The sequence below is a fragment of the Mytilus trossulus genome, chromosome 2, assembly GCF_036588685.1.
Source record: "Mytilus trossulus isolate FHL-02 chromosome 2, PNRI_Mtr1.1.1.hap1, whole genome shotgun sequence".
NCBI classification, from domain to species: Eukaryota; Metazoa; Mollusca; class Bivalvia; order Mytilida; family Mytilidae; genus Mytilus; species Mytilus trossulus.
The window spans coordinates 24,492,871-24,513,550 of NC_086374.1; the positions used below are offsets into that span (position 1 = coordinate 24,492,871).

At 30.2% G+C, this 20,680-nt stretch overlaps 1 protein-coding gene across 2 annotated transcripts; it reads right to left on the reverse strand.

The window, feature by feature from the left end:
* Window positions 1-4,169: 4,169 nt before the first annotated feature.
* On the reverse strand, window positions 4,170-19,383 carry LOC134706810 (glycerol-3-phosphate dehydrogenase [NAD(+)], cytoplasmic-like). Of its 2 annotated transcripts, XM_063566104.1 has the most exons (10): window positions 19,226-19,383; window positions 17,535-17,715; window positions 16,769-16,909; window positions 16,141-16,282; window positions 15,220-15,332; window positions 14,178-14,298; window positions 9,587-9,598; window positions 8,018-8,127; window positions 7,455-7,561; window positions 4,170-5,940 (listed from the first exon to the last, which is right to left on the reverse strand). In XM_063566104.1, exons 1-10 carry the CDS (start codon window positions 19,267-19,269, stop codon window positions 5,844-5,846), a joined length of 1,068 nt encoding a protein of 355 aa, XP_063422174.1. In that variant the 5' UTR covers window positions 19,270-19,383; the 3' UTR covers window positions 4,170-5,843. The 2 variants fall into 2 exon arrangements, with proteins under 2 accessions (XP_063422174.1, XP_063422175.1); XM_063566105.1 differs by lacking the exon at window positions 9,587-9,598.
* Window positions 19,384-20,680: the final 1,297 nt, after the last annotated feature.

Genomic DNA, 20,680 nt, shown 5'->3' on the forward strand with positions numbered 1-20,680 from the left:
TCGTAAACTATTTTAAAAATCTTCTCCTCTGAAACTACTAGGCCAAATACCTTCAAACTTTAACTTCATGTTTCTTAGGGCATCTTGTTTACAAATTGTATCCGAAATTTTGATCCATTGACAAACATGGCCACCATGGCTAAAAATAGAACAAAAGGGTCAAATGCAATTTTTGGCTTATAACTCAAAAATTAATCTTTTAGAGCAAGTCTGACATGGGGTGAAAATCTTCAATTGGTCAAAATTGATCAGCTCTGAAATTTTCAGACGAATCGAACAACCCACTCTTGGGTTGCTGCCACTAAATTGGTAGTTTAAGGAAATTTTGCAGTTTTTGTTATTATCTTGAATATTATTATACATAGATATAAATTGTAAACAGCAATAATGTTCAGCAAAGTAAGATCTACAAAAAAGTTAAAGGACCATAATTGTCAATTGCACCATTAAGGAGTTATTGCGCTTTAAAGACAATTTTACACAATTTGTTTATCAAGTTTGCTAACATTTAAAAATCTTCTTATCTGAAATACAGGTGAGCGATTCAGGCTCTTGAGAGCCTCTTGTTTCTTATATAGCTACCAATATGGTTATATGATGCATAGACTTTTAACATGCACTACTCTTAACATTGCTTAGTATGGATAATTATAGTCTGCCATTTGATTTAATTGACTCTATATACTAAAGACAAGTTTGTCCTGAACAATGAAAAATGGTGGTTTTTTTCTCACTTGTGTACAATAAAGTATGTGAATTTGTAGAGTTTGATTATGTATTTATTGTTTATATTGTTATAAGTACAAAACAATGTACTTGTATGTAACATATGCATTACAGTAAAACCTAATCATGTACAGTGGATAATAATCAGTATTAATCAATAGAATGCAGTCAATGGTCCACAATCTCATTTACAGTATGCATACTAAAAGCTTTTTATATATCAACTGGTTTTTTTAATTTCTTCTGCTGGACAGGAGTAATATGCATCAAGAAAATAAAAAAAAAACTTATTTGAAATGTTTACCATGAAAGTTATACTTCTGTTGAGTTTGTTATTGAATTTATTTTGTCCATAAACCAGAATTGTAAATAATATTCAACACTTATGGAATAAAACCACTAATTCATAGCCTGATTCATTTGATACAGGATTAACTGAATCTGTTACATTTTGACTAAGTTACAGCTATGCATAAGAACTATTTTGTTCATATATAATATGTTCTACTTTCTTGTACATGTATATTCTTTATGACCAGGCCCAAATTAGTTGCTCTGTAACTTATACAGTTCCCTATGTTATTTATGACCAGGCCTGAATTGGTGGTTCTGTACCGAATACATTTTGACAGTGTACTTTTTTAACCAGCCCGAATTAGTAGTTCAGTCTGTAATAAATTATTTTAACATATTCTGATTTTTTTTTGGTTAAAACCTACAAAGAAAGTTCATTTTTAAACCAATAATTTAAAGGCCATTTACATTTAATGTTGAAGATTTTTAAAGGAACAATAAAATAATTTTTTTTAATTATTGCTGTGTAAACAATGTTATAGTTATAGAATCACTAATTCAAAAATTTAAATATATAACACCCCAATCCAACCAGTGATCTATTAATGACAACACAATGAATTCAAATTTCTTTTTCATTTTCAAAATTTTTCAGCTTTTGAAATAACTGTTTTATTCTTATTTTTAATCGTTGCAAATATATTTATCTAGTAAAACACTTGTCACAGTAAAGACTGAAAAAGGTATATGCACAAAAATCAAGATTGATGTCTAAAAAACAATTTCTTGGTAACTAAATTTTGCCTCATAATTTTTTTTCCTTCTATATAATTACGCACATATATGTATTATTTATTGTTCTCTTTCTAGAAATCATGTTAAAAACACAATTGAAAAATCATTTACTGGTAAATGAATGATAACTCAATAAAATTATAATATCTGCAATAGTTTTATTTTTGTCTTGCCTGCATTGAGTGTCACAGAATTCCAGACATTGGGATTCTTATCTTGTGATGACAGCATAAACTTTGTGTAAAGCATTATTGTTATTTTGTTGAACTAGTTACCAGTGGTATATGCCTTATGCTGTCTCATGTGCATGGTTCACAAACCTTTATAGTTTTTTAACACAGTCTCCGGAGTAATGTGATAACTATATTTTTTGGTACGTGTATATAGAATCATTGCAAGGTATATGTGTGTGTCAAAGGGTCACATGATGTTGACCTGACTCATGGTTCATTGATCAATGTTATTTATTATTTTTAAGAATTAGGTTTGTTTCTCAATTTGAGCAAAAGGTGATTGGTAAACGATATAATTGTTTGTTTGGCAAGGTCAACTTGGAACTCATTTTTAAGCTCACAATCTGACCGATTGGTTCCTTGGACAAAGTTCAGGTTTAAGTTATAATAGCTCTTTCTCAGATGCAATAAGCTATGGTCAATTACATTTAGTATATAGAATGATTGCAATGTAATCATGTTCATCTGACCTTGACCTCTTATTCAAAGTTGATGGGTAAATGCTAAATTTACATGTTTAGGTGTTTAATTTATCAGAAATTGACAACTTGCCACATGATTGGGAGACAAAAAACAATAGGGGAGGCGACTAACAGCAATAAAGGAACATTGACTTTGAGAGACAAAATTTACCTCATCACTACAAGTATTGAAATCAAAACAGCAAAATTTTTTTAAAGCTTATACACTGTAATGAATATTTGAAACTACTTTGACATATAAGCGTTACGAAAATGGGGACAGACCACCAGTCTTGGAAATGATCTAAGCAACCAAGATGGGAGCTACAGCCTGTAAACTATCAAATACAACCGTTGAAATGTCTGCAATCTGTTATATTTATAAAACTTAATTGTGCAACTCCTCCATCTCCCCATGTACTAACACTGCTCATATCCCATTATATTTCTCATCAATCCTTTCTGAAAAATTACTAGTTGAAATCCAGTACTAAGTATATAGTGCTTCAGACTTTTATTTAAAATTAGCGCTACAATCAAGTCAGGAGCAAGCATTTTAGTAGTTGTCATTTTTTGCTGGTCCTTTTATTCATGTTTTGTGTATTCTTGTTTTATGCTGTCACAACACAGTCTCAGGTTAATAAAAGGGTTGGCACTTACAAACATGTTAAACCAAGCAACATTCTTTACATGCTTGTATAAAGTCAGAGGCCTAAAGTTCAGTGAATTTCTTCATGTCTGTCATATTTGTTTTTCGTAAACTGTTTAGTTATAAATTAGGCCATTAGTTTGTCATACTGAATTGATTCATATTTTTTTGTTTGGTCCTTTTAATAGCAGACTTTAGAGTTTAGGGTTTTCTCATTGTTGCAGGCTGTACTGTTGGCTTAAATTTTATATCCACTGCATTTGTATTGTGATACAGTAGACAACCCACATAGACCAGCCGAGGCCACTAAATATTTTACAAGGCACATGCTTGTCATTTGTTTCTGTGCTACATGTTTTTTTCGTTCATTGTCAATTTTTTTAACATTAATTAGGCTGTTAGTTTTCTGGATTGAAAGTTATTTACATTTGAGATTTCGTGTTTTTTATAAGCTGACTGTGGTGTGGACTTTGCTCATTGTTGAAGGCAGTACAGTGACCTATAGCTGTTATTTTCTGTGTTATTTTGGTCTCTTGTAGAGAGTTGTCTCATTGGCAATAATACCACAAAGTTGTTGGTGCCATATAGTTTTACCCTTGTCCGTAATTCTGTCATTCTGCAACAAACCATTATACAGAGTTTTTTCTAAATGCCTTGAGATATTTGGCAGATTTTTGGTATGTAAGGTAATCATTATGAGTTACAGATAAAGTTTAAGTTTCGTTCCTTGCTGTTAATCTTTGCCGAAATTACAGGCTTTGGACTTTGATAAATTGTAGAATATCAGAGATATTGGACTGATTTTTGGTATGTGAGTTAACTGAGTTACAGATCGTTTTGTTCGGCTCAGATTTTGAGCTACATCATGTTTGTGTCCACATGTGTTGTTGAAATTGCTGTTTTTAAACATTTTGAGACAGGCCCATTCGTCTCATTTTGACACATCTAGTTTATATAGACATGTAAAAATGTTTTTAAGTTTTTCGTACCAACTAACAAGTAAGGGTAAGATTTCACTGATTTATAATTTTTATTTCAAAAAAAGAAAAAAAGATCATAAATGTATTTGATTGACAATTGACTGAAAGTAATAAAGTATGTCATGATCTACAATCATTACACTGCAGTATAATTGTTACACCTGAAAAAAATATCCTTTTCCTCCATAATGACGCCTTATGACGCCACCCCCCTTACTCCATAATAACGCCTTTTGACGCCTGTGTAGTACCTCAGTTGAAACACTTTGACTTCAAAGTGTCTGCAGTTGACTTAATAAAGTTTGTTTCCAATATGAAAAGGAATATCATAGGAATATCTGACTTAAATTTATTTGATGAAATAGTTGTTTTTCACAATGCCTTAATACTTCAAAGCATAAGTTCAGCATTTTATCAAAAAAATCCTATGCGAATCAAGTATGCAAAAAAAAAAATTCAATGGAGGAAAGGGTTATATGACAAATATTAAATATATTAGTTTTTTTCTGTCTGTCATAATGCATGGGACTAGAGTTATCAAATACCGGGTACATTTGAACAGTAGACCTAGAAAACATGATTGCATTTTTCTGCAAACAAAACATTTTTTTTTGTTTGTTTAATAATGAACAAGCAAGGTTCTATTAATGAACAAGCAAGGTTTAATATTTTGGTTACTAAATATATGTAATAATTCAATTGAAGTTTGGATTTCAAGGCAATGTATGACTATTATTTCAAATATTTGGCTATTTAGTTTTCAGTACTGCAAGAATTGTTTAACATGCATAAATTTTTATTACACATTCAAGTATACACGACTATATATAACTATATATTAGTTTATGGAACTTTACAAACTTGAGAGTGTACAAGAGTAAAATCACATTAAAATTGATCCATTCTTCAATAAAATTTTATGCAAATATTCAGGTACTCAATGAAGTTATCAAATTTCAAAAGAACCTATATAAATAATGCTGTAAATTCATCAGATCCGCAAAACTATTATCATTCTAACACAATTAAAAATATATAATAAATACACATTAAGTTATAACAAAACAATGATTGAGAGTGTAAACAAGATTTTTACATAACATTTATGTAGCAGTTGTCTAAAGCAAGTTAGTGCTGAATGAAAATGATATAGAAGTAAATCATTGTTTCCTGGATATATAATGTCAAAATAAACAAAATAAAAAAATCCCCAATAACTTAACTGTTTATATGTACAATAAATTCATTACTACTTTTATCCCATTGAATTTACCATTCCTACCCACGTTTATGGCACAATGATTATATTAAAAGACTGAAGCTCTTAAAACCCAAAATGGAAAATATTTTATTTGGTTACATAATACAAAAGCGACACAAGTTATAACAGTAGTTATTTTCATACTAATTGTTTCCTATACAACATATGTTTCTTCTGTTTTTTGTTTTGCCTGCAATTCAGAAGTTTACATATATTTATGATTACAAGTGGTTTTTTTTTTCATTGACTACCCTTTGCGTAAAAAAATTGTGATGTATTTTTTTTTTCATTGACAACCCTTTGCGTAATACAAAATTTGCTGAAGAAGTTATAAAGTACCCTGACATTTTTCTGAATGAGCCAATAAAAATTGCTGAAAATGCATATACAATCCCAGAAAACTCTCCTAAGTATCCCCCTTTAGCCGAAGCAATCTCTTGATAATCACATATGTTCTGGATGGTTCTTCAGACAGTCCATAAATTGTTTAACATCCGTCTCTTTTTTACATATTCTATGGATAGCTGTAAATAATGGAAACCTGCAAAATAAAGAAAGAGTCATATGAAACTTCAAAGAAAATAAAAAATGATGCATATGTTTTTATAACTAAATGGCTAGATTTCATTATGAAACTTGTGTATATATATACTTTTTTCTAAAGAAAATTCTATAATTTGTCCAAATTAAGAAGAATTTTCTTCTTTTTTTTTTAATTGTTAGCTTCCAGTTAGACACGTGTTCAATACCAATGCTTCTTTGTTGGTTGTTTACTATAAGGTAATCAGTAAACTATGTCTTCAAAGCATGACAATTGCTTAGCTGCCATATTTTCTTATCACAACAGACTGAGAGACTAAATTTGACGATTATACGATTAAAATGCGTAAAAAAGGACAAAATCTTGCACATAAGAGTAAGTTTATGATATACATGCATTTTCAAGAATTGGATAAACATTATTTTTTACCAGTCATTCATATGACTATAAGGTCAGTGTTCTTTTTTATGTCTATGTTATGGAGGAGAGACAATGTTGCTATATTTACGTAATTTTGAAAAATTTATGTGTTTGCATACGAATTACTATATAACCCTTTCCTCCATAATGACGCCTTTTGACGCCACCCCCCTTACTCCATAATGACGCCTTTTGACGCCTGTGTAGTACCTCAGTTGAAACACTTTGACTACAAAGTGTCTGCAGTTGACTTAATAAAATTTGTATCCAATATGAAAAGGAATATCATAGGAATATCCGACTTAAATTTATTTGATGAAATAGTTATTTTTCGCAATGCTTTAATACTTTAAAGCATATGTTTAGCTTTTTATAAAAAAAATCCTATGCGAATCAAGAATGCAAAAAAAAAATTCAATGGAGGAAAGGTGACTTGGAGCTATTATTCACCATGAAGTATTCTGTAAACAGGAAGTTGATAAGCCATGGATGTCAAAACATATCCCATGGCATAAAACATGGCATTTAAGAACAAAGGAGGTGCCCCTAGTAATCTTTTCTCTTACATGGACATTGTGTGAATGAATATACATGTATAAAAGTATAAAGATAGTAGATTAGCCCAGGATGTCAAAATGAACAACCATGCTTAATTGGTCACATGAAGCTTAATAACCAATTATAAAAAGGTCTGATATCTAATTCCTAATTTTATTTTATACAAGCCTATTATGTGTTAGAGTATTTGTTGAACATTTAGTGGATGAGTGATGAATCTGCAAATGCATTACATAGCATAGATTGTTCACATGAAGCTTTTATCCGTTATTTAGAAAGCTCTAAATTGTGACCAAGATTTTATTGAATGGATAAACAGACACTATTCCCTATCCTTTCTCCCATCCTTTTGGGTCGATGGTAAAATTAATAGAATAATGAATTAATAGATAGAAAATGAGAGGTTCATCTATCTATGAAAAGTACCTTACCATAAACATTACAGTTTATATAAATGTCAATGTTGTGAACACTTATTTCTATCTCGGCAAATTGTCACAAATCATTGATGAATCCAAGTTACCACATAAACTAACCTCTCCTCCATGTTTTTATTTTTTAACATGTAATTCACTTCAAATGCTGTAGGTGGACCTTGTAACTTCTGACCGTTCAACATTTCTTTTTCTAATTCTTCTATACTCTGCAAAAAACATAGATCGTAACTGATTCTGCTTTCCAAAACCTATGCAGTCATTTTCTCTTTATGTATATATATATATGAAAAAGACTCAAATCTAAATCATAATGAATATGTGTTACAATCAATATGAAGAACTGTTTCTATTTTAAGAGTTTAATTGTCTTTGAACTTATCAAAAGATAAAAAAGTCATTATAAAATGAATATAGTTATCTAAATTGTAGCTAATGTTACAAAAAACTGCACATTTACACTAAGGATAAGAATGACAGGCATACATATCCCTCTTTTATATAACATATGGTATACTGTATGCCATGACTACTGGGTGATAGGACATACAATCTGAAATACTGATTCTGCATATTTTTTACTAGTTTTTATTCTCACGATCCCATTGTGTTTTTTTGAGTCAATTTGTGTATTTCATTTCTAAAACTTGATTTGTCTTACATACCTTTCCTGTTTTAACAAATGCTTCTGCTACTTTTCTGTTTCTACCTCCATAACATGTTGTAACTAAGTCAGCTACTCCACAACTTTCCAAAAATGTCCCTTGTTGAGACTCTGCAATATAAGACTTACCAATATTCAATTTGATCATGTTAAATGCTTAAAATCATATAAAATACTGATACAGCTTCAACTGTTGTATATATCTCCTTTTAGGGTAGGAATAATCAATTGACTTGTTCTTTACACATAACAAAGCTGATCAATATTAAACATTTTTAGATAATTTCTTATGGTTCATTTAATGATTTATGGATACAAGACTTACCATGTATATCTGAGTCAGTTTCTCTACTGTGTCTCAAAATGAGGGATTAAACGATATTTTAACAAAAAATCTGTATGAAATGATATTGGACATGTATGTTGCTATTACTTATAATTGAGTCAAAGGAATGAGCTCAACCATACATGTAAGTGCTCTTTTGAAATGAAAAGGATCTTAGAACTACATATAAAACATAAGGAGGTATTAAATGTTTGCAAAGACCAGTGTTTTGAACATGTTAATAATAATAGCTCTGCAAGAAATAACTATAAACTCAAAAATGTCTTTAATATTTTCTTAGTTTGAATTTAAGTCAATGCTATACAAGGACTTCAGCATGTGAAGACCTTGCAGGCCTATAGTTACATAAAATGACACTTAAACATTTACCAAATAAAAGAATATAAAACAGCCTGAACTGAAACTTCACAAATTCACAACAACCAGTATTTCAAGATCATGCATTGTCTGAAAATAGGTATTTCTTACTAAGAGAAACACTTACAGTGAGAACTTACATAACTTGAGTGTGAATTATATAACTTATTTCTGTAGAAGTTTTATGTAAAAAGCATGCAAAATTGTGATAATAGATATTATAGACAAGGTTTTATTTCTTTTCCTTCCATATTGTGTGACCTTTACAATACTAATCATTATTCTTGAGAAAACTTGCGTTCTGATTTTAAGTTATAAAACATCTTTTTTTTTTATATTGGCAGTACCAATCAATAAAAAGAATAGGTTCAACTCCTGCCTCTCTTTAAAGTTGTTCTTCAAAATTTGGACTGAGAAATTTCTTTCAAGCATTTAAAAACAAAAAGAACTATTATTTGATTTCTTTCATCATGCTTTCAATCTAAATTTCTCATAAAAAAAACTTTCTTTTTTCATTCACCATGCTTCCTCACCTTTCTCTTATTAGAGTTACTATTTGTCACCAAGCATTGTGCAAAGCTTCATCAGATAATATATGAAGAACCTACATGGAAGCTAAAGCTATAAAGTAGAGAAATATACTCCAACTCCATTGCAGCAAATATACTGCTCAGCTACTCATAAAATGCTGTGAGGCAATGTTAATTTAAAAATTAATACAAATTCTAAATTGTAAATCATGCATGTTAATACAAGCAATATAAACATAAGGATATGTGGTATGGTGGCCATCATTTAGAATGGTAACGAACAGAATAAATCCCATTCTACTTTTATTGAACCAATTAAATGTGCAAGAATACTTACTTGAATCAGTAGCTTGATTAGAAGTAATATAATAGTTCAGTAACATTACTTTATTGTAAAACTATTGTAAATGCATTGTCAAACACTTTCTGCATTCAAAGATAAGATTCTATTATTCTTTAAATGCAGATTTAATCATTTTTCCATTGTGGAAAGAAATTGTGCACAACCCAGAAACATCAAGTAATTTAAGATAAGCTTGATCATAATTTAGTATTGACATTATCGCTTTTCATGTTCAAAATTCAGCATAAAATAATGCTGGTAATTTGAATATGATTATCAAGAGGCACCGAAATGTAATATTCTAAATATGATTCAACTTTATTTAAGATCTAAAAAATCTTTGTAAGCTGTAACAGGAGTTATCTGCATTTTGAGCAGTTGAAGTTATAGAACTTAACTTCTTACTTATTTTCAGCTAAAGTTTAATTATTTTTGGTCTATGAAATCAATTTGTATACATCTTTTTGCCTTATTTCATTGTCAAATTTATGCTTAACATGAATTTTTCCTGCTTTCAGCAGTTTGTCAAATTATTGAAGAATATGTCAGCTATATTTCTTCTCAGTTATTGCACAGTATACATGAATGTCTATAAAAGTTAGTTTGACCTTGACCTCATGCTAAAGGTCAATGATCAACAGTAAACTATCCTACTAAGGTCAGCACTTTGATTTATTTTATGTAGGTGTTAATAGTGACTTCTGTAACATTTAAATTCATTAACTCTCTTTAAAAAACGCAAATAAAATCTGAAGCATAAATATTGGTGCGACACATAAAATAAACTCATCATAGATACCAGGACTAAATTTTCGTCTACAAAAGACTCATCATTGACGCTCAAATCCAAAAAAAAATATTAAAAAAAAGCCAAATAAAGTATGAAGTTGGAGAGCATTGAGATCCAAATTCCTCAAAGTGGTAATGATTCTTGAGTGTAAATAAAATTGTTCTGATCATAAAACCATGTTATCTACAATTACTATTGAGCTATGAACTTCAATATTTTTGATAACCTATTTCCATTATAGGAGGTATATATCATCTAAAATACCATTACTTTTAATTTAATTCACTTTAACTAACAACTGACATAATAATCCGCAGTTATGAAGACTGCATTGTAAGATACTAAATCATCTTACTTGTTATCTCAATTTCAATCAAGCAATCGGCCTAGCCAAGATCAGATGTGCATTTCATAGTGGGTCTATGTTATAGGCTTGTAAAGACAAGAAGATAACCTTTGAATAAGTAACAAATCTTTGAACTGATAAAGAGAATGTAGGGTTACACAATGAATATCAAATATCATGTATAGGTGTTACCGTTTTAAAATAAAACACTAAAATGGGCAAAATTTCACGTTATATTGTTTCATTTAAAATTTCGCTGTTTTTATCAATTGATAGTTTTTAAGTGAACTTAATTTGAACTACATTATTGGTTCACTGTTATAGACAATTTATTCATCTTTCTTTTACTGGTTGTTGCAACAAAAAATCTCCAGTGGCTACAAAGTTAGGATAAAAAGTTGGACACTATGTGCTTGTTATGAAATTTTTTACTTTTGTTTTTAGCTTACTCAGTGTAGTGATAAAAGAGAAAAATAAATCAAATTTATGCTATTATGTATTAAGTTTTCTCTTCTAGTATATACATTATCAAAAACTACCTCATATATCAATATTGCAGTACCCTAGCTGGAGATATATGCCATCAAAGTTGGATACACAAATAAAGTGAAAAAATGTCTTGTCCGTAGACATGCATTCCCTAGTAAACTGGAAGTATAATAACATTAATGTTGCATTGCTAAGTTCCTGTTCTTTTGTAGATATGAAAACACTACTAACATTTTTTTCTACTATCTATTAATAGAGGAAAAATTTCAAAAATATGTCAGAATGTCTTGTCCGTAGACACATGTCTTGTCCGTAGACATGTCTTTTTATCAATATTGCTTGGCTTTATGGGTCTAAATTAGTCCTATGTGTTGTTTAAACATAGAAATATCTTATTTTTGATAAATAAATGGTAATTTAAGTGTACTCAATTTTTGTAAAATTACTTCACAGGAGTGGATTTTAAAAAGTGGCAGATTATTAGTCATAAAAAGTATACCTTATCTTACTTCAATATTGTTGATTCCAATTGCTGCATACCTTAAAAGATTAACTAAATCAAATTAAGAAAAAGTAATTCTCTCTCTCTAACTTTATCTTTTGTGTTTCAGTATTAACAGCAGACGGGGAATTGTCTACGGACAAGACACTTGTACATAACAAGTATTAAATTCAATTATTTGAACTTAAATCTTATTTATAGGTGATGAAAGTTATCTATTCAAATTAAAACTCAGTATTTTCAACATAAATATAGTCACAATTAGTTCTAACCAGGGCTTCCAAAACGGTCATATATTCCGGTCATTTGTATAATGTCCGGTTAAAGACCGGCTGGGAAAAGCATGAAACGGTCATATACTTTTTAGTTTTCAAGGCTTTTTCGGTCATTTTAATATAATTCACGATCTTTTTGACCCAACATTTTGCCTTTAACAGTCATACATTTCCGGTCATAAAAGTGACATGTTGATTAATTACTATCAAAACAACCCTTACTTCAATACTTTCTAATTTTAATCAAGGCTAATTAGTTGTTGGACAGCTGAAAACTATACCTGTTCAGGTGACAGGTAAACTTATTTCAGTACCGGACATCGTATAAATTAATCGGTCCATTCACAATTACATTCGTACATTTCAGCGGTTTGTTTCTAATTGGTTTAGTCCAAAAGATCAAATTTATAATAAATACATTTATAAACTTGATTTGATGAAACATTTAAAAAGGTTTTACATGAAAAAATCGTCAGAACTACGTTGTATGAACGAGAACACGTGTGCGCATGTGCACAGGTGGGAAATTCAATTATGCATCCTACATTTCTTCAAAATTCTAAAACTATCATTGATACCTGTACCTAACGTTCATTTCAAGTATTTTGTTGAAGAAATAACGTGGAAAGTGCTTCTTCGCTCAGTCGTTCTATGAAACATACACGGATTTTACGTATCCGTTTATGGTCCATGTTTTACCATTGTCAAGTCAACATCCGGTTTTGAAAAATGTGACTTTAAAAACGAAAATAAAGTTCTAGACAACGTCAATTTACACAAATAGAGAGTCTAATGCAGATATGAACACACTGATGTGCACACTTTGAATGATGCAATGCCAATTTTAACAGTTTATGTCAGAACATCAAATTCATATCAAAGTAAATTTCAATATCGTTTTTAATCTAAATTTATGTCATTCATTGGGATGGCCATCTGATTACCATAATTGCCTTTTGTGACTTAGTCTTAGGGATTAAAATTCGGATCAGATATAAAATGTCCGGCTGGCTCAGAAAAATTTTGGAAGCCCTGGTTCTAACAGATTTTTTTTTCAACTGAAATTGTCTTGTCCGTAAACATTACCACAATATATTTGTATCCAATTTCCTTGAGTTCAGCCTAATTTGAAAGGTAACATGCATGTTATTTTTTCAAGAGAACACATTTAACTATATCAAAATTGAGTTTTAGTAATAGTTTGATTGTTTTAAACATTCAGATATATGGATTTCAGTAAAAAGAATGTGTCTTCATTTTGGCTTAATCAATAAATTATTGAGATATATAAAGAATTATGGGTACAATTTTATATTTTCCAAAATTTAAAAACACAGATTAAAATTTAATTGGTAACTTTTAATCTTAACTTTAACAATCATCTTTGAAAGCATTTAATTGAATATCAATAAAATGTCTTGTCCGTAGACATTATCAAAATGTGTTTGTTTTCATTTTTCTGAAAGTTAAGCATCATTTGATAGATAAACCTGATAAAATGTGTGTGTTTTTTTTTCTCAAGAGAACACTTTCAGCTATATCAAAATTAGGTTTTAATAACATATTTCATTAATTATGAATACAATGTCTTGTCCGTAGACAAAACATATGAATTGTATTGCTAAGTTTGATTGCTTATTGTAAGAATATGAATCAAGTTATTCTAATGTTCTATACACCAAAAGAAAGGTTTTTTTTGGAAGTTTTGTTATTTATAGATAAGTTTAGATACAGTTTTATCAGATAAGATTAATAATCAAAGAAAGCTACTGTTGTTTGAAATAACTGTGAGTTAAACATGTTCTTGTCAATTTTTTTTCAATTAAAATGTTTGATATTCATTAATTCTAAACATATTTTGTTGTCTTTGTCATTGACCAAAAATCTGACACTGGTGACCATGTCTTAAAGTCAACCATTAAAGAAAATTATACAGTTTTTAAAAACCATTTATTTGATAAAAATATTAAATATTTCTTCCAAAAACTGCATGAAAATATATAAATGCTTCCAGTGTTAGCCTAACGATGGCAATTTTTCATAATTTAAACCATTTTTGAACCAAAATATCAAAATAGTTTTTCCCTGAGGTGATACTCATTTTTGACTTCATGTGAAACACAAAATGCACATCTGATCTTGGCTAGGCCGAATGTAAATAAATACAAGAGCATATTACATACCTGGGTAAAAAACTTCACAGAATTTAACCATTTCCATAAGTCCTAATCTGATCACAGCTGCCTTAGTATTATCTCCATACCCTAAACCATCAGCAAAACCGGCACCAACTGCCACAATGTTCTGAAATGATAGATTAAACTATAAGTTATATCATGCCTGCTACACAGCAACATAAAACAATTTTTAATAGACCTCATTTACTACTTGATATTTGGGAGATAATACCATCTTTTAAGTGTTTATAAGATTTGTGGGAGCCTAAATTGTTATAACTTTAAACTACAAAACCTGATTAAGCTTAATGCATCAGAATCTACATATTTAGACCCTCTTCCAAAAACAGTCCAAACAAGTTAATGACTATATATATCTACATGTATGTTATATCTAAAATTATCAGAAGAATGTATTCATTGAAATAAATCCCCAGCCACAACAAATTAAATTACAACTTTAACGCAGGAATGGTGAACAGAAAATTGCAATACTAAAGTAAGTAATTTGAATTATCTCCCCTTTATTATGTAGAACCAAATTTTTTTACTTTGAGCACATCCTTTGGAATTGTTCTACAACAGAGTAAAGTTTCACCAATATCTGTTGGTCGAATTTGAAGTTGCACTTACAAGAAAAACTGATAGATGGATAGACATACAGGGTAATATATACTATATGTATATATTTCCCCCAAAACATTGCCTAAGTGGGTATTACAACATTACAGATTTTGTGATAATCAAATTCTAATATAGAATTATAAAAAAATATCTGTCTGAGCCTTACTCAAAATATGGAACCAAATCTCTTTTTGGCTGTTTCTGCATATTTAAAATTGGTCACACATACATAATGGTCATATTCCAAACAGTAAAAATGTCAGCATGGATTTTGTTTTTATATCGGCACATTTTTTTTACAAAATCAATTCATGGCGGTTAGTTTTATTCTGATTTTTTTTTCTATGCTTATGCTTAAGCTAGTGTATACTTTGTTTTTAAACAATACATCAGTATGATGATCATTTAATAAACTCATACCTACTTTTAAAGCACCACAGACTTCAACTGTAGTTTCATCTTCAATCACAACAATCCTGAAATAGTTTGTCTGAAACATTTCTTTTAGTAGTGGACCATACTTTGTGTCCCTACAACCTGTAAATATGGAAAAAAAATTACTAGAACAAGCTGGAGAAATAAACAATACAGATTACTACCTGCATTTAGATCTGATTTCTTTTACACAAGGCAAAAAAATATCTATGCCTGTTTAAGGTTATATCATTTTAAAATCAAATATTGTAGGTAGGGTCCGTCTTTCCATTTCATTTTATTTTTTGCATTTAAATTATAATACAATATGATTTAAAGTAGTGCATTCTGTCTTATTCAGAGGCCGAGTTTACTAATGTATATGTATTTTATTTAAAATACTGAGATGTGGCATGATTGACAAAGTGACAATTATCCACTAAAGTACATATTGAAAAGGATGTAAGCAATTATAGGCAGTCATACAGCTTAATTTATAACAAAATAATTCATGAAAAATAAATACATGTATGACAGACATTAACTAACTAAAACAAATCAACAACAGGCTTCTAACTTAGGACAGACACATAAATGATTGGATTATTTCCCTTGGTTATCAGTTTTAAAAAAATGTTGGACAAGGTGATTATCTCATCACATGATTTACAAGTTTAACAGCTGTCATATTGATGATTGAGAACATTTAGATGCATCTTTTCCTTGCTTGTAAAACCATTCTTTTACAGTCTACAAATGTATATCAGCATTTAATCTGTAGAGTTTTTTGGTGGTTTTTTTTAGAAGATGTGACTTTTGTGAACGAGATTGGTGTCATGACTCATATGCAGTTCTCTCTAATATTTTTGGTAAACCTTGTTTTTGTCTTTTATACATACATAACAAATGTCTTCAAAAGATAGAACTTTACCAATAGTAGCTTCACAGTAATTTTCCATGGCCACTTCATTAGCAATATTTGCTCCCATCAGAGCAGCACAGGGTATTCCTAGCTCGTTCCTAATCACTGTGGATATAAGTAGAATACCGCCACCTTCTGCCACATCAAAACCCTACAAAACAAGCTTGTATTACTATACTAAATCTTAAATAAATGAAAATTAAGATATCATTAATCTATTTACAAATAAAACAGGAGACTAAAGCCAATACCAGGGCAGCACCTGTGTCCCTGCATTCAATGGAAAATAGATATTATGTATACTAAAGCATACAGCGCAACTAATCACTCCCTTTAATGCCAAGAAATCTTTGACCTAAATGCTCCTAGTACAATTAATGTAAAATATCAAAACTATCAGCAAACAGGAAGTAGATGTAAAATCTGCTTACACACTACAACTCATATTTATCAGGATGCAGATCTGTATAAAAATATTCCATTACGAGTACACCATATAACCTTGATGTTTAAGTTTTTCACCACCAAGTTACATTGGTTAAATCATCAAAAACAAAGACTTGTTTATATGGTTTGCACTGTTTTAACAAAATATGTTTGTTACAAAAACAGTACATAATTTTGAGTTAATATTTACCTTGATAAGAGAGACAGCTATAGCACCTTCATTGACTTTTCCTTTAAGTTGTTTACATACTCCTCTAACAAACTGATGAGGTAGAACAAAGATTATGATGTCTGCTCCTTCTGCAGAATCTTTTACATCAGGGATGGCAACCTGCAAAGAAAAACATTATTGCATGCAAATATCTAATCAGATAATCTGTATAAGGGTATTTTAAATACAAATGTCTTGCATTCCTTTACTCCACAAGGACTTTTTACATTAAATTTATCAATTGCCAATGTTGTCTTCTGGTAACATGCCCACCTCAAATGTAAGAGATTAGTTGATAATTTCAAAGCCAGGTGAACTCACACTGAGTTAATAATTGTCCACATTATAATTTGACAGTAGTTATATAAGAGGGTATTACAAGATATTATGATCAATAACAGTAAGGGGAAAAACTTATCAAAAATTAATTACTGTGGATTCATTATTATTAATCGTTGGATACCAATTTTCGTGGATTTAGCGGGTACAGGTGAACCATGAATTCAAGTGTTCAACGAATAACATATTTTCAATAGGTTCTGTGTACAGAGATTGTAAAACAACGAAATTAGATATCCACGAATATGCCAGTTTTCAGCAATCCACGAAAATTGATACCCGTGAAAATAAATGAATTCACAGTACCCAATGCCTGTACCAAGATTAAAGTAGATGTAATTTTTCAACCTTTTACAACAGTATTTTTTATTGTTTACACAAAGTGCATATATATTAAGATACTTACAACATTCTCTGGAAGTTTAAAACCTGGCAAGTACTTCACATTTTCATGATCTTGGTTTATAATTTCTGTTAACTTTCTGCCATTTATCATTTCTTCAAACACCCACATTTTCACTTCCCTTTCAAATTTGTCGGATTTTTCAACAACATTGTTACCAACAATTTTTGCTATAGCTGACCCCCTACAATAGAATTACTATTCTGAACATATTGAATTATTGCATGTTTCATCATCTACAAAAGTTGCTTCTCAGTTAAGCGAAACAAACCAAGGTAAAAAATTGAATGTCTATGTCATGTAATCGGATGTGCATGTACCTTTTAATTTCTGTCTGAAGACATGCATATGGTACATATTTTCTGGGTTAGATAGCACAAGATTTCAGCCACAACTTCAAAACCTGTCTTTTTCTTGAAATATTTAAGTGAATTTTTAAGTTTCTTGTGGAAACAAATGATCATCCAACACAACATTGCATGGTTTCAAACATATTTGCATTGTGTAGATCTTTTAAGAACATTTCCAGACTGTAAGAGATTTCATAAGAAAAACATCCATTCATAACATCTCAGGCGAATAGGACACACATGTGACACTGTAGGCAAATGAATATCTTGGCATGTAAAACATATACAATTTGTCATAAGATATTGATTTATGTTTAACTTTGGATCGCCTGTAATTGGAAAATGCAATAAATGAAAACCAGTATGGACTACATTACTGGAAATGTACATTTTTTTTATTTTGTGTGCCAGCACTGTAAAGAAATACATAATATACTTGTATGCCAGTTACATTTGCATATAAATATTTATGATTGATCTTCCTGACAATTTTTGCTGTTGAAATTTTCTTCTCATTGAATGATAGGTTTCAAGACAATAGGATAATAGATAATAGCTTAGATGTAAATTAATCTTCCACAATTTTGCCTTGACAAATTTTTAATATCAATAAAAGTTTACAAGTTTAAGGACAATACTTGCATTTTACCCCTTTATTTTACTCTTAGAATTGTACATGTTGGTGGGATTATTAGGTAGGCTGAATCACTGGACAAACCTTTAGTTTAAGCTAGATACAATGATCATACATCATGGATGAATGGCCAATTTTTTTTTAGCTTTATAGTAGTTATTGACAAATCACACTAAAACTTTGGTAGCATAGTCTTTAATACTTGCATTCAAGTATTGCGACCACCAGTACAGTGTATATGTACCTCTATCTGACAACACTTGTCTATATATAGTATATAGTACTGATAATCTTCTTCTTCTCTAGCTAGTTACAGAAAACCAACAACATTTTGAAGATTAACTTTAAGCGCATGCCTGAGCAAAGTTGCTTTCAAGCTAATAAGGCTGTCTGCTCTTGTGCTAAGTTGCTAGCCTACGTTTTTTTTCTTTCTATTTTGATATATTTTATAGGTCCAGATATATCTCGTCATTTCTCATTGTCACACTAAGATTTCACAGCAAAATATAAAATTAGCCTTCCATGACACAAGAACGAACATTCACGTACTTGATTGACGACATAACTATTTGGACTATAAATTTTACAATTGAAATGATAAAATATAAGACAGGGCAAAGTCCAGAGTGAGACTGAGAGACAACACTCAGCATTTTTCATTATGCCACGAGAAATATATTTAACTCTTAAATTTGTTTTTTGTCACCTACCAATTTCCAGATCCAACAATGCATACTCTCTTTTTAGATGACATCTTGCGTTTGAGGTACTAGTAGTTTATAAACAAAATCACTTCATTCGAAATTCATACAACCGGTATTACACGCTGCCAAGGTAAATACCTTGACCTTTCATTTAAAACGAGTATTTTAATTGGTCAATTGGGACAATCCATAAAGTTCAAAATGAGGAAACCCCTTGGAAGGTTCCGAGTAGTTTACCGCGGATTTTCCAGTGGAGAGTGATAAAGAGAGGAAAACGTCCCGAACTTTGGTGTAGACAATAAATGAAATGTTAAAAGATTAGAAGTGAAATGTTAAAAGATTAGAAGCCAAATGATTATTCAGATTTCCGGTAGTTAATAAAAACTTCTAAAGATTATTACATCATAATAAATATAACTAAAAAAAACAGTAACACTATCTACGATCCCTGGATCCGCTCCTGTTTAAAGATCTTTAAATACAGCGTTTTTTTCATTAACATTGTGTTTTAAAAAATAATCTAATAATCGAATTAATAAAATAACGGAAGAAAGCAGTTTGTACGAAAACTAGAAATGTATAAATATACATTTTTCAATGAGATGAAAATTCTGTAAAATATGATTAATTTGTATGATACTTGAAAACAAAACAAAAAAACAAATCTTACCGTCATTAGAATAATTATTTAATCCTTGTCCGACACTGGAATAAGATATTTTTGTTTACCTCAGTCTGATGACATTATGAAATTACTTGCGCAAACAACCATACACGGGGCGCAAAACTTAATAAAAATCGGGAAAATCTGACATTTTCTTTCATTTTTGCAAATTTAGGGGTTCTAATACATGGAATACACAGAAGATCATACATGAGCAGAGGCGCAAAAGTGACTTGCGCTATAGCTTCCATTTCATTGGATAACACTGTCAACGTGATCAATTTCCAATATTAGTTGAAGGTCTTGAAGCTGTCAATCATTTTATTTATATTACAAATTTTATATACCATGTGTCTTACTCATTAACATATTTAAACAAACTCATCCTTCGGATTCGTTTGTTTAAATATGTTAACTCGTAAAAACCATGGTATATATAGTACATATATGCCATTATCGGTCGTCCCTCTGTCTATATCACTCTGTTCAGATCAAAAAGCCTTCATATAATGCCAAGCAGCTGATATGTACTATATATACCATGTTTATTACGAGTTAACATATTTAAACAAACGAATCCGAAGGATGAGTTTGTTTAAATATGTTAATGAGTAAGACACATGGTATATAAAATTTGTAATATAAATAAAATGATTGACAGCTTCAAGACCTTCAACTAATATTGGAAATTGATCACGTTACAGTTTTATCCAATGGAATGGAAGCTCGCGCAAGTCAGTTTTGCGCCTCGTGTATGATATTCTGTGTATTTCATGTAATAGAACCCCTGAAATTGC

Excerpts from the sequence above, each read along its gene's own strand:
- LOC134706810 (XM_063566104.1), bottom strand. The coding sequence starts at position 19,269 with ATGTCATCTAAAAAGAGAGTATGCATTGTTGGATCTGGAAATTG. Across the intron at positions 17,716-19,225 it reads ATTGTTGGATCTGGAAATTG|GGGGTCAGCTATAGCAAAAA; the intron begins GTAGGTGACAAA and ends ATTCTATTGTAG. Across the intron at positions 5,941-7,454 it reads AATAAAAACATGGAGGAGAG|GTTTCCATTATTTACAGCTA; the intron begins GTTAGTTTATGT and ends TTTATTTTGCAG.